At 36.0% G+C, this 14,559-nt stretch overlaps 1 protein-coding gene across 3 annotated transcripts in view; it reads left to right on the top strand.

Moving 5' to 3' along the window:
• The first annotated feature begins 2,495 nt into the window (after positions 1–2,495).
• Positions 2,496–14,559, top strand: part of CD226 (CD226 molecule) — a 33,021-nt gene continuing 20,957 nt past the window's right edge. Inside the window, exons 1-3 of one of the 3 annotated variants that reach the window (XM_054817393.1) lie at positions 2,507–2,876; positions 5,088–5,227; positions 5,512–5,844. In XM_054817393.1, the coding sequence (XP_054673368.1) occupies positions 5,182–5,227; positions 5,512–5,844 (379 nt within the window). In that variant the 5' untranslated portion in view covers positions 2,507–2,876; positions 5,088–5,181. Of the gene's footprint in view, positions 2,877–5,087; positions 5,228–5,511; positions 5,845–14,559 lie in introns of all 3 variants that reach the window. The other 2 variants (XM_054817394.1, XM_054817392.1) reach the window with 2 other exon arrangements.

Raw genomic sequence — 14,559 nt, 5'->3', positions numbered from 1 at the left:
TGTGTGAGAACCTTGAAGCCTTTCTGCTTTCATTTTTCTTTCATTAAAATGAAACTTTGAGGTTTCTACAAATAATAGCACTTTTTGGAAACTAATAAAATAAGAGACTTCAACAGGAAGACAAGCACTAAACTAAAAGAAATAGCATAGTCGACGACGCAGTATTAGTACATTAAATTCTTAGAGACTCAAACGTAATTTACTACTTTCCTTTGATGAATTAAATTAGTTTCTTTCATGTCTTTTAAACACTGTCTTCAGTGTTATTACTGGATGAAAATGCATAGTCTAATTATCAACAAAATATGAATAGAAATCTAGTACTATCTTATTATAAAAGTAGAAGAATTTATAAAATATTTTTAAGGATATTTTTGATACTTTATTGAACTAATCAGTGGCAAATGTTTACAGTCAAGATCACTGAACAGAAAAGGTTTAGATAGAAGAAAAAGGCATGGTGATAGTTTTTATCATTAAGCAATCGTAAATAAAAATATAAACAAAATAATAATTAATTGGATATTTTCTTGGGATTATTTGTTGAAGATTTCTCTCTCTTTTTTAAGTAGATCAACTTGGCTTTTTTTTCTTTGTCTTCATGATTATCTTCAGTTCACTTTTTTGTCATATTTTCCACTTTTGTTTTATTCAAATGGACAGAGGACTACCATAAATGGCTGCTTTAAAGATTTCCCCCTCACGCAGACACGCAAACTTCACTGAAGCTGAGTGAGTCGTCACAGGCGGGCTCTCCTGCTATGAGCACATCAAAGGAACATTACTTACACGGTGAACTTAAAAATATACCACAAACCTTCTTATCTCCTACCAACACACCTTTGGCTTGAGAGTCATCCGTAGTAGTGCTTTATGGTGCTTAGTTCAAAATTTGCTCAGCAGTGGTGTTTCTTCCACTGCCTTAAGCAGTCCTTGATACTATTAGTACATCTCACCATTAGCTTATTCTGTCACTAAACATAGCTTTTCTATATTCAGATAGCATCCATTACTCGTGAATAATCTCCCTGAAAAAAACCCTGCCAAAAACCCCTTCCTGAATTTCAACATTTAGCGTTATCTAGCCTTCATATTACAGCTGTGTTTTTTATCACCGACAGTCTTCCTGACCCATTTAGGTGTTCAGCGTTATGTTAGGATGAATATCCAGTTTGTGGTCCAGTTCCAAAAAATGTAAATAATTTTCCATTTCCAGAAATGTAGAAACATCATCCTTTATCTAAAGATTCCTGAATACATATCCTCTTGCAAAGACAGACTTTGGGGGGTTGAAGCCTTTAATCATAGAACTATAATTTATATAGTGTAACCTCTTGGAGACCAATATGCTTAACAATAAAAAATTATCAAGAACTTGAGTATGTATGTTATATTTTCTTTACTTTTCTACATTTGGGAAAGTGTTTTAGATTCAACTTTTTTTCCTTCCTGAATCGTCTTTAGCACTACATCCCCCAAACATGATTGTATTTAATTCACAACTTCTTCCTTTCTCTTTGGAGGAATACCCGGTGTTATCTTAATTTCTCCTCTGAGGTTAATGAATACATATTGAAGAATCCTATCCATTATGTTACTGAATCAGGCATGCCTATAGATTAATCCAAATTGGGGTGTGTGTGTGTGTGATGTTTTTTCAATTAGATTAGATGCAGAATAGAAAAAAGCAAATTGAATTATTGTGCCTTTACCCAGCTGTATCACTCAGCCATCTTGCTTAAAGTAACATAGAATGGTAATGGAAAAAGAGGTAATTTCATTGATGGTAGCGGACTGGCAACAGCGGCACCCTCATCCCTAGAGAAACCCGGAGCTGTATCACTTGTTACTGACTTGCCGTCTGGGTTGGTTAACCTGGCTTCTACAGGGTTAGAGCTAATTCCACCGGGATGCTCAGCCCGAGAACAAAATATGCTCAAAGCTCCCTCCTCCCAGCCCATTTGTTTCATTATCTTCACCGGAGATTCACCGAAACTACAGAACCGTTTTGCCCTGATCATTTTGCAATTGGTCATGTTTGTAGGTATAGAAGTGGTGTCTGGAGTGGTCTCCTTTTTAGCTATCTCCTGCTTCATTGTGCTGCCAGAGTCAAGGCCTTTTTTCTGGTGACAGCAGCAGTCTGCAAGTATATTTGCCGCTCTTTCTGCACTATTGCTACAGGCCTATCTGTTAAATCTTCAATACTAATGAATCATTAAAAAGGGTATTAACATATTGTGCTGGCCCTATATGTATGTCTTATTCTTCACAGTTTTACAGCAATTTCCATTAAAAAACCTCATTACAGAGATTATTGTGACATGCTTTGAAACAGCAGCATTCATTACACATTATCTATGTATTGGAGTTTGGGAAATTAATGCACCAGGAAATGAAATGACTCACCCAGGGTCACTGAAGATGTATGTTCAAGTCATGATTCAAATCCAAGCTGTAGATCTCCATTGTGTTTACTGCACAATCTTTTTTGCTCTTTCTCTTTCTTTTAGGTTGGTTTTTTTTTTCTTTTCTTTTAAACCACATCCTACAGTTGTACATTCAGCTGGAAAATTCCACTGTACTGCTTTTGTAACTGTAATTGGCATTCAGCCAACAATTACTTAACTACGGCTTGTTTGTCTTTGTGAGCCTTCCCTTCCTTTGCTTTGGGGTTCAAAAGATGGAGAGAAAGTGGGATTACTGTGAAAGAAGAGCCAGGCTGTGGGTAATAGTGGGCAGAGCCCAGGGAGCTGCTCAAGTGATGGAGTAACTGAGATGTGCTGCTGCTGCTGCTGTGAGAGTCTCTTATCCACAGATGATCAGAGAAATGTGGCTTTTCCAGGCTTTCAGTTCTGGGGAAGAAGGGAGAAACAGAGGTAAGGGAGGTACGCGGAGATGCTGGAAGGGAGGGCGCTGCACAATGGACCTTCCCTTACACTACCTGCTCTGATACATCCACTGCCGAGGAGGGCAGGGTGGAGGTGGTGTGTGTTTCTCGTTTTATAGGTTACCTCTCCTCCAAAAATATGATATTTTAAGTGCGTGCCTACACCCAAATTATACCAGTAGAGTCAACTTTCACAGTGCCTACAGCTGTCTGATTTGACTTGCGGGTGTGTTGCCCAGGTGTCTAGAGGGGGCTTGTACTGGTGTTTGGAGAGGACTTGTGTCGCAGCTTTTAGAGGGAAACCCAGTAATGCTCTGGTTACAGGCTGCTTTTTTTAGAAGGTGTGACAAGGGGCCCTGTTCTTGGGACTAGCTGACCAAGAATCACTGACATTGGTAGAGACTCTGTCTGTTGTACAGCAAATAAATGTCTTTAGATGACATATTATATCATCGATACTTAGTCAACATGTGGGGCTGGACATAATTTCTTGACTTCTGTTTTTCTTTCAATGCCAGATGCAGAGAAACGAGCATGAAATTCAGAGCAATAAAATTACAATTTATATTTATAAGCAGATGAGTGAAGAATAATTTGCATTTAAGGAAATTTGTCTTCATTTTGGAGACTTCCTAAGTACTTTATCTTAGCTTTAATTAAAGAAAACACATGTGTAAGAAGTTTCATTTGTAAGAATAATAATAAAATAATTAACATATGTTTATCTTTTTCATTCCACTTTAGATTTTGTGGAACACCACTCATCTGTAAACTCCTATATACATATGTAGTATGACATAAAGAATAATATTTCAAGCTAGAGTGATACTTTGTCTTTTTGCCTCATTTGCAACTGCAATTTGAGAACAGCTAGCCACCGAGGTTCAAGATTTAAATGTAGGAACCATACAGATCCTGTGTAGCTGGTTTAAAGGTCGCTACACCACACAGCATCCAGAAATTGGACATCTTCAGCTCACACAATCCTTTCTTTTCCAATACAATATCTGCAGTTTAGTTTCTGAAGCTTCCCATTTCCTGCTTTTCTTATCAGCAATACTTCTGTTTCCTGAGACAAGCTTAATGTAGCTTAATATTTTGATCAGTTTGAAAAGATAACTTTGTAATGCAAATAAAACAAGACTCAGTCCTCAACTCAATTCTCTTCTATTTAGATTTTTACACTTGGCATCAGATGGACTACTCACTATGTAGGTGTATTTTTCAAATCCAGGCAAGGTAGAGTAGAAATAAGTGCAACCACAACAAAGGAGAATTACAGATCTAACTAGGAAGTGGCAAAATGGAGTCATTGCAAACATTCAAAATGTTATATTATCCTAAAACATGCCTAGCTTAATACAGATAAATATATACAGATTTCGGTTTACACACAAGTTGTTGCACTGTGGAAAAAAATCTTAAACGGATCTAATGCTAAGTTCTGCTCAAGGTTGTGCAGGCTGTTACCTAAAGTATTAATTTCTCTGTCAGCTTTAGTTCAAATTACATGTGTTTACTCATTTGAGAATTTTAACAGGTTGATTCAAGCTTAGTTTTGACTTCAAGTCAATCATGTTGTTCCAATTTTAAGCAGCTCCATAAAACTATGGCCTGCCAAGGTGCAAAAATGCTTACAGTTGTCTTGAGAAAAATCCATTAAAAAATGTAAGAGTGCGGCTTGTTTTGACAAATTTCAATATGAGTCACGAATACTCAGGATTCTTACACCTTTGAACAAGAATTTTTGAGCTGCATAATTTTGATCCCAAAATACAAGCTCATGACATGTTCTTACAAATAAATTCTCAGACCTTAAGACATTACTTTTCATAACTAGTCACAGAATTATGACATCTATTGTATAGGAACTGTCTTATCTTCTCTTTAGAGAATAATGAATAATAGATAAATGTTGAACTGCAGTGTCAGAAAAATGGAGAAATTCTGTTGATTTTGGATACATGGCATGGAAGAATTCTGTTTGCTTCTACTGATGAAACCTAAAGATCCCATCTTCATCAGTTATCATAATATTCATGCTTATAGCTAGAGATTCATTGGTAATGCAAATGTTACTCTGAGATGGATTTCGATAGGAATTTAGTCTCTCTCTGATGCAACCATACCAAGACCTCAAACTTGGTGTTTCTTAGAATGTGAAAGTAAAAAGCACATGATGTTTTTCATATTTCAAAAGTAAAAACATCCTGAGATGTGAGAAGGGCACGTGCTGCGCAGAGATTGAGTAAAACCATGTCGCACTGCAGTCACTGATTCCAGCGCTCTTTGAGATGGACCGTGCAGCTCTCCTTATTGTTGTTCTCCAGCTTTGTGGAAGTAAGGTTGCTTTCTTATTCCTAGCTAATATCTTTCCTTTTTTACTGCATCATGACGGATATGATCACAATTCACATGTTACTGTGTGGCTCAGACAAATTTTAACTGTTCAATGATATTCACAAATTAGAAGTAGTAATAATGTCTAGGGTTTGGGTTTCTTTTCAGTGAACTTTTTCTTCAGTGTTTTGCTTATAGTGCTGCCAAAGTTGTTTCTGAGTTTTTCTATTATTTCAATTTTCAATTAAGTTAATACTGAAACTGAACTTCTGTGTGTGCTTTAGCCAACGTGGAAGGAAAGTTTGTGGATTCAACTGTAAAACTTACCGAGAAGGTGAAACTGGAATGCATATATCCAGAAAAAGCCACGATAATCCAGACATCCTGGATGAAACTTAATGCAACTCATAAAGAAAATATAGCTGTCTTGCATCCAATCTATGGCATACATATTGAAGACAAATACAATGGAAGAATTTATTTTGAAAATGCTTCCAGGGAAGACAAGTCCTTATCCTTCATCAAGAGCACTTTGGAGGATGTTGGTCTTTACTTTTGCTCCATTGTAACTTACCCAGATGGAATTTGGGAAAAGGTAATAGAAATTATTCAGCCAGGTAAGTAAATCGCTCATTGTTTTTTAAATTTCTGTTATATGCAAAACAGAAATCCATGCCAATTGAGGAAGGAAGTATCTGGCATCGTAATTTTTCTTTTCAGTTAAATAACTTGCAGGAATGGATTAATCTGGGGAAAAGAACTAGCACAACAGAAAAAAATTATATTATTGTGACAAGAGGTCATTTTAAGAGAAGGGAGAATTAAGGAGAGGAACTGGAGGAGATGGACAGATGTCACAGCATCAGTGTATTTCATGGCAGACTTCAGGTTCTAATGGTCATTGTAACAGTGATATTTCCATTGGGCCGAGGTTCTTACAGCATTTCGACAAGCTGTAGCATCTCTTCAGAGGATGAGATTGCAACTACTCATGAAATTACAGGGATGAACCTTTTAACTACCTATGGAGGATACTATATTTTTATTGTTATGTTTTATGGTGAAGGCATTCCTGGTCCAAAACTAGGATTGGTGTTTTTTTGTTTGTTTGTATGTTTGTTTGGGTTTTTTTTCTTTTTTTCCAGAAGCTCTTCTGTGCTTGCTTTTTCAGGGAAAAAGAAAAAAAACAAAAACAAAACCAAAAAAACCCACAAAACAAACAACCCCCCAACAACAACAAAAAACCCCACACAAAACCAAAACCATTTAAGAATGGTGCAGCAAAAAAAAAAAGGAGGGAAGTAAGAAACTTTAAATGAAGAAAAAAGACCTTTTCCTTAAAAGGAGAGATTTTTAAAGATGGAAAGGGAAGAAGAAAAGCAAAAGACACAATTTTATGCCCATGTACTTTCTGTGTAGGTGCCCATGTACTTTCCAAAGGCTTTGTAATTACCTGACCACTCATCCAATTTGGTTTCCTTTCCAGCTATATAAGTAAGGGGAGAAAACCCTTTTCTAGTATTCCTATTCAGCATTGGTCAACTGACAAATCTGGTGCAAATTACCAAGCTTCTCTGATAGAAGTCTTTAGAAGATCATTATATACATATGCTAGAATAGCCTTCAAAAGAAACTAGTTTTGTTTATTGGTGTGCCGATTTGATATTTTGAATGTAGAAAGAATTTGTTCTGCTTTCCCATCCTCTAGAGTGAAAATAGACTTCATTCAATATCTTATTGTATTTCACAGCTAGGAAAGAATGGGTTGAAAGGAAAATTTAGTTCCTGGCATTTGAAAGACCAGAAGATGAAAAGAACAGTTCTTTTCCTAGACTGACCCTTCTGAGTCTTCATTTCAACCTTATTTTATCTACACTTCTGTAATTGCAATGTTACAATGAAACAGTGGATCTGACTCTTGTAGGAAATAGCTAAACTTCAAGGTATATTTTTCCCGCCTTCAACACTGAAGGTTTTTGAATCTTGATTTTAGCCAGCATGTTTGTTGATGGCACTAATGAAATAGGAGTCCTAATCTCTCCTCCTATCTCTGCTAGCTTTTTATTAGTAAACATTGCTGCTTATCAATGCAGAAATTAAGGTGCTCACAAGTTATTGCCCTGACTATGAAAATAGTTATTCTGTCTTGTCCATATTTTTTAGTTAGATAAGATAGTTTGGACCTGCAATTATTTTCCCTGTTGTGGCACATTGGCATAGCTGTACAGTTCACAGTCATTCACATGTTGAGGGAATGTCCTAGTAGTGAAAGAGTTGAGTGGGGCCCCTCAGGGCAGGCTTGTGGTACAGGTCGGAGTTCCACAACTGTGATTCCTTTAGTGGCATCTCTGAATGATTACTTCACTCTGGTGTCTTTTTTATTGCATAAGGAATAACATTACTAAACTAGTAACTCCCTACTTTCCTTTTCTCTGGCAGTCCTTTCAGTACAGAATATTAATGCAATTGTAGGCATTAGAAACATACTTTTTGGTTGCATCCAAATAAGCTAAGACCTGGAAATCCAGGTTGCTCTTTACAAAAAGGAACACGCAAACTAAATCTCTTATGTGGTTTGGTCCAACCTGAGTTCTCACAGTGCTGAGCCCTTATTCACACTTAATTAAGTGGTTAATTTTCTGTAAAATCCTAAAAGTTAGATGCAGTAGAGATCTGCAAGCTCATTTAGTCCTTTTCCTGGCCAAGGCAGTACAGTTCTCAGCTATTTGTTCCTGAATGTACTGGCTAGGGTTAATCTGAAATGATGCAAGAATCAAGGCAGTGACTTTCCTGTGGGATGTTACCTTTCATTCCAATACTTTTATCAGGCAATCCACTTACAGATGTCAGCACACTGTAAACCATACAAAAAGTGGATCAGTTATCAGAGGTATGTTTTTTAGATGATATTATGGGTTTCGGTATTCTCAGTATGTAAGATTTCTCTCTTGGTTTGAGCATGTTAAAACACAAACCTAAACCAACAGCAGATGCCTCCATTTTTTCAAGTATATCAATTTCATCCTACTACAGAGGGAGATAATCATAGAACCAAAGAATGGTTTGGGTTGGAAGGGACCTCAAAGACCATCTAGTTCCAAAGCCCCTGCCATGGGCAGGGACACCCTCCACTAGACCACGTTGCCCAAAGCCCCATCCAACCTGGCCTTGAACACTTCCAGGGATGGGGCATCCACAGCTTCTCTGGGCAACCTGTTCCAGTGCCTCACCACCCTCACAGTGAAGGATTTCTTCCTAATATCTAATCTAGATCTACCCTCTTTTAGTTTAAAACCATATACCCCTCGTCCTATCACTCCATGCCCTTGTAAACAGTCCCTCTCCATCTTTCCTGTAGGCCCCTTCAGGTACGGGAAGGCTGCTGTAAGGTGTCCCTGGAGCCTTCTCTTCTCCAGACTGAACAACCTCAATAGAAATTAATAGAATGAATAGAAATTAATTCTTTCCCATTTAAAGAATCAAGGTTTCTGAAAATAGGAACAATCAATCCTGTTCAGCTCCCGATAGATGTATACAAACATGATCTTTATGTACACTGAAAAAAATGAAATGTATCACCAATGAAGATAAAATATTACTACTTTAATCTACACTCCAAATTAAACATGTTATTAAAACCTGATTTTAAAGAAGGTATTAATTTATGTAGCAGTTATAGTAGAACTGTTATCAGTCAGGCTTTTTCTTACTTTACTAGCACCTTCATCAGTAATAAATATTTTAAACACCTTGGATGACATTTTGCTTTGATTAAATCAACAGTAAACTTCAACTTCACTTCCATGCAGCTGATATTTTAGCTTGCTGCTGACACGATATATATAATTTTTTTTCTTTGTCTTCCAACATATAAAATTAGGACATTGATGTTCATCTTTAAAGTTTTTTTATTCTGCACCAGGGAAAAAGCTTTGAGAAAGCTGTGTGTTAGTCTCATAATTTTACTGGAAATGGATCTTGTTCTATAGGATTAATACACACAAATAGGTGAAGTCCTGGAAAATGAAGTGGTTTTTAATGACTCTGATATTCTCTGGTATAAAGAAATCTGGACAACCTACTAGAAAGATCGTTTTATAGCTAATTAAATTTTTTTTTTCAATTACATTGTTTTCTTTGGTTAGGATTTATGATTTATTGATTCCCAATAGACATTACTTTTCTAAAAGCATTAATTTACCTACACTACCCCAGACAAATTAACAATTCACTGCAAAATCCATTTCTTCTGTTTATAACATTTAATCAACAAACACTTAATAGACTAATTTTTTTAAAGAATTGCATGGTGTCTAATTCTTTGCAATTTGTGGTTTTAGTTTTAAAGATTAGTTCGTTAAGATAAAGTTGTATCTGCCTTTAAATGGATGCAACTTTGTGGACACACAATATTCAACATGAAACTTAAGCTTGCTCTGGTAAATTGGCACAGATGAAGTTAAGTTGATATTATTAAGGTTTTTGTGTAAATCAAAACTGAAGCCTGGTTTATAATTTAATTTGCATTACCAGGAGATTGGAAGTTGTTAGGATTTATCTATACCAATCTGTTACTGTGGGACCCAGAGACATTCCTGTACCAACTTAAGTAGGTAAGTATGCGACTGAGGAATCTGCAGTGCATACCTCAACAAAAGCTGGCAACAGAATATAGGTATGGAATATAAGATCGGCTTTCAGAATTTCCATTTAATGGAAATAGTGGAAATAAATGGAGATAATGCCATATGGCATTATACTCATGATGGAGATTTTTAACTAGATTAAAGTATAAGGTGAAATGTTCTTCACATGGCAATCATATCTGCTGGCAGTTATATAAATTTGGATAAAGTATCTTGGATTAACTTTACTTGGTTTGCAAAACAATGAATGTTTCTGCATTCAAACTCTTCAAAGTTGCTCTAGTGCTTCATTCCTGGTAATCAACAGAGGTCATGAGTCTGATTCTGCTTTCTTTTGTGCTTTGTATGATTTTGTAAAACTATGAATACAAAGTGAGGAAAATTGGGATGATTCTGATTTGTCAACATTTTTCATTTGCATAGTTTGAAGCCTCAAGTGCTGATGCTTCATGAGTAAATATTTCAAGCAGTGTCTAGTGGTTACGGTAGTGTCACTAGATCCAGCAACTCAAGTGTTAACAAGACCCTGACACTACCAGATCAAGCAATTAAAAAAGTTTGGAGATCATGACTTGCTTTTTTAAACAAAAACACAGAAAGAGGGTAAAGAAGTCAAGTATCTGAAAAGTGTTAAGCACATTTCTTTTTAGGAGTATTTTGACAACATCCCCATTTCTTTCCCTTTAGAGTAAAAGTATCTTTATAAATAAAAACTCCGCTGTGTTTACACTCTTTCATATGTGATTAAAGATGCTATTGAGTGAATAAAAGATCACAGCAGATTTGCAGTGTATGAGGTGGCAAAATAATACTGTAGAACCTCTATTTAGGACTCCTCCTGGCTTAGTCTCTGGTCACAGAACCAGACCGCTCCACCACCGTCTGGATGAGGTGAACGCGATTCTGTTTCAATCAGGGATAAAAGTAAAAAAACCAAAACCAATGAACCAACCAAACAAAAAAAAACTGCAAAAAAAGATTAATCTTGGATAAGCAATGGGTGAACTGTCATAAGGAGCTGAGATCCCAGAACACAGAGGAGGTTATAGCTCTCATTACAGAGGTCTTTTCTTGGTGTACTTTCCTCATTGCATCACTGGCAGATGAAAGATCCTAGAAGTGGTGATAAATCACTACATATAATTTTTTTCATGTAATTATTGTAGTAATTGATTTTTTTTTTTTTTCCTAGATGCGGTCTCAGCTTAGTCCTGGGGCTGTATCAGGATATATAATAAAAATGTTAGGATATATTTTGACCTTTTTGTCTTAAATTTTGGCTAAAGATTTCCTATGACATCTATGAAATAGATGAGAAAGAACTCTTGCAGACTGCACAACGTTATCCATGCTTTCTTTATTGGCAGTTACTGAAACATACCAAGAGAAAAGCAATAATACTCAGGCTATTATACTGGAAACTTCACATGTTATGTAGCTACAGGACATTCTTACAAGTGGTTGCAGTGCCATTTCTGTATCATAATTGCAAAGAACTTGAGAGTATGTTCTGTCACAGTTACACATGAATACATTGGCAAAGAATAGTCTCGTTATCCCACAGGAATATATTTGCCATTTGGGTGAATCTGTTGCTTCGTTTTTCCTGTAGTGTGAATATATATCCAAAAGTTTTCAGAACTGAATTCAAGGGATTTTTTTTTTCTTAATGTTCCCACATTTTATAAGTCAAAACTACTCCTGCACTAAGCAGACAAAACTCATACTTTCAGAGAAAACTCCTTGTACATTTTTTTGTAAGATGTAACGATTATGTAGGAATAGTCAATAATTTTATTTCACCTTTCGTGATGAAGAGTTTAAGGATGATCTGTAGTTTCTTACATACAGTGCTTAGACATGTACATCTGAAGACTGATTTTGAGTGCTGTATGAAATGTGAGGAGCAGACAGTGAATTCATTACTAGTAGAAGAATTATTAACGTAGGAGACATCACACAGGAATTGTTGATCATCGAAAAGATGTTATTTCATATGCTTGCTGCCCAGAAGAGAAAGCATTTGAAGCTGCACGTGTTGTAATTTTACTTTCAAATGAAAGAGTGTTGAGAGAGCAGTGTACTTGGTCAGTCCACTGGGCAGGTGTGTACGGAGGCGCATGTTTAACTGTCCTCCTGGGTCACCACTCAAAACACAGTACTCGGCTGTGTCATTGTGCCAAATGCCAGCCACCTACTTGATTCTGCAATATTTCTTTTTCTCCTTCCTTCCTTCCTTCCTTCCTTCCTTCCTTCCTTCCTTCTCTCTCTTTCTCTCTTTCTCTCTTGCTCGCTCGCTCGCTCGCTTTCTGATACTTAGATGACTTCAATTTATGAAGGAATTGGAAAGGTATTGGCAAAATTCCTTTTTTCTTCATACTATATCCTTTATTTTTTTCTGGTTTGTCCAGATCTTTGCTTACCTATGACCACTTGAGACACTGACCACTTGAGACACTGATCCACTTGTTCACTTGATCCTTTTCCAGACCTGTCTTCAGTCCTTAGGTTCTTCTCTCTTCAGTTAAATCCATCAGTACAACAGTTACTCATCTTTGAAGGGATTTTTTTGAAGTTTGAATAAAGTATCAATTCACAGAAAAAGAGTTTAAGGAATTATTCTGGCCTCTCCATCATTTATTCAACAGAAATTAATGTCTGGTTCTCTCATCCTGTCATGCATATCTGCCTTTAACTTCTTAGTTTTGTCTGTTCTTTTTCAGCAATTCTTGACTCCATGGAGTATTATAATGAGGATATATCAACAGGAAAGTTTAAGACAAGATCAACAGACAAAGATTTGGTTCAAAATCTGATTTTCATTAATATCTGTACATCAAGTTCTTAAGACTTCTACAAATCTTCCCAACCTGACAAAATAAATTAGTGACAATTTAAATTTAAAACGTCTTCCAAGTCCAATACTATGTTGAACTTAATGTGTTTAATTTTAATAGGCTTCCTATACAGACACTATGTGAAACTTTTTCCTATTGCACTCTCATATCCGTGATGATACACGACGTACCATTACTACTTGGTTATAACTTTGCGTTGTCATTGCCCATCATGACAATCTTGCCCTTTTCTGTCTTGCTCTTATGAAAATATGAGGTATTTCTTCATCAGCTGCAGTTCAGTGGAATACTTTTCACATTACCAGACCACTGTATTGATGCCTCCTACGCAGCTACAAACTATCCTCTGATTCATACTGCCTTGAGAAGTACTAATAAGTACATCCGACTTTATGTGCTTCACACATCCTCCCAAACCACTTGGCCTTATTAATAGGTAGTTCTCTAGGTTGTATTGCATCAAAATGTAGCAATTCCTGAAGTAAGGGGTTTTAAGTTTCCATTGCAATGTATAAATGGAATACTGTTATTTAAAATTTAACAGCATCAGAAATGATTCAGTGTAGGCAAAAACCTGTCATAGAGGCAAAGTAAATCAATTTGTGAAGACCTTTGTGATGCAGAACTCAATCAGTTAAAATTGGATCAGCAATCTTAAAGTACAATAAACATTATTAGAGAGATCACAAAGTTATATTATTCTACTGTTATACACTATGCCTTTGCTACTCATCTGGAAAGAAAGTCAAAAGTCTTCAGCAGTGAAGAATTATATGATATATAAACTATTTAAATAAAAACTGTCCTTTAAGGCAGAGAAGTGTCGTATGTTTATTTACATAAAGAGTGAATGTAGTTAAAATTACCTAGAATATTTTTGTCCTGTGTTTGTTTATTTGCCTTTCAAACCTGTTGAATTCTAACATAGAATATATTTTGAAACTTATGTTTATTTTCTCAGGAGTTTTATTTCAGTTAGATGTTAAAATATTACTAGTTTGACTTAAAAACTCTCATGTTATACTCTGAATAGAATGGGAAATAGTATTTTGATGTTCGTAGTAACTTTTATATCCATAATGTGAATTATACAGAGTTGCACAATTGGTTGGATTTTGGGTAGGTGCTTTTTTTTTTTGTTATATGATTGGAAATAATTGTTATTTTTATTTATTTTTTTTTAATTCATGAGTAAATTTGTGTTTCTGTCAATCAGTGACAATGGACCATTTGCTCAGGGGATATGTTTTGCTAGCAACTCTGAATAAGAATGGAAGTTCATTAATAGAGTATTTAAATGCCAGATGTACCATGAAGTACTCTGATATTTTAAATAGAGTGATCAACCTCTTCTGTGATAGCAAAGACAGAGCTTTTCTATTCTTAGCTAGTGTGATCATACCCATGCCACTCAGCACTTACTTCTATATTAATGTTCTTCTGCCTGCCAAAAGCAGCACGTTGCATAGATTTTTTTCAAGTCCCTATTCACCTGAAATAGCTTGCTTTCTATTTGTCTCTGTCTCAATTTAGAATGTGATTCATAGGTCTACAGTGAAAAATTATCAGCCCTTTAAAGCACATGGAAGCAAGAACTAATCCTGAGGGGTCTTCATTCTTTGGTTCTTAGACTGGGAGCTCCCCAGAGCAAGAACTATCTCTGTATCTCACACACTGTCAACCACATTGTCAGCACCTAATTAGAGAGCAAGATGATGGAGGCAAATGAAGCTGCCTTTTTCACACCTCTGCTGTGGTTATCGACCTGTTAAACGCTGCTTTTCTTACTTTTTATCTTCTGTGATGAACTAAGGATTGGATGCTCCTT

This window comes from Grus americana, chromosome 2 (genome assembly GCF_028858705.1).
Source record: "Grus americana isolate bGruAme1 chromosome 2, bGruAme1.mat, whole genome shotgun sequence".
Classification (NCBI taxonomy): domain Eukaryota; kingdom Metazoa; phylum Chordata; class Aves; order Gruiformes; family Gruidae; genus Grus; species Grus americana.
This window is presented reverse-complemented; position numbering and strand designations above follow the sequence as displayed.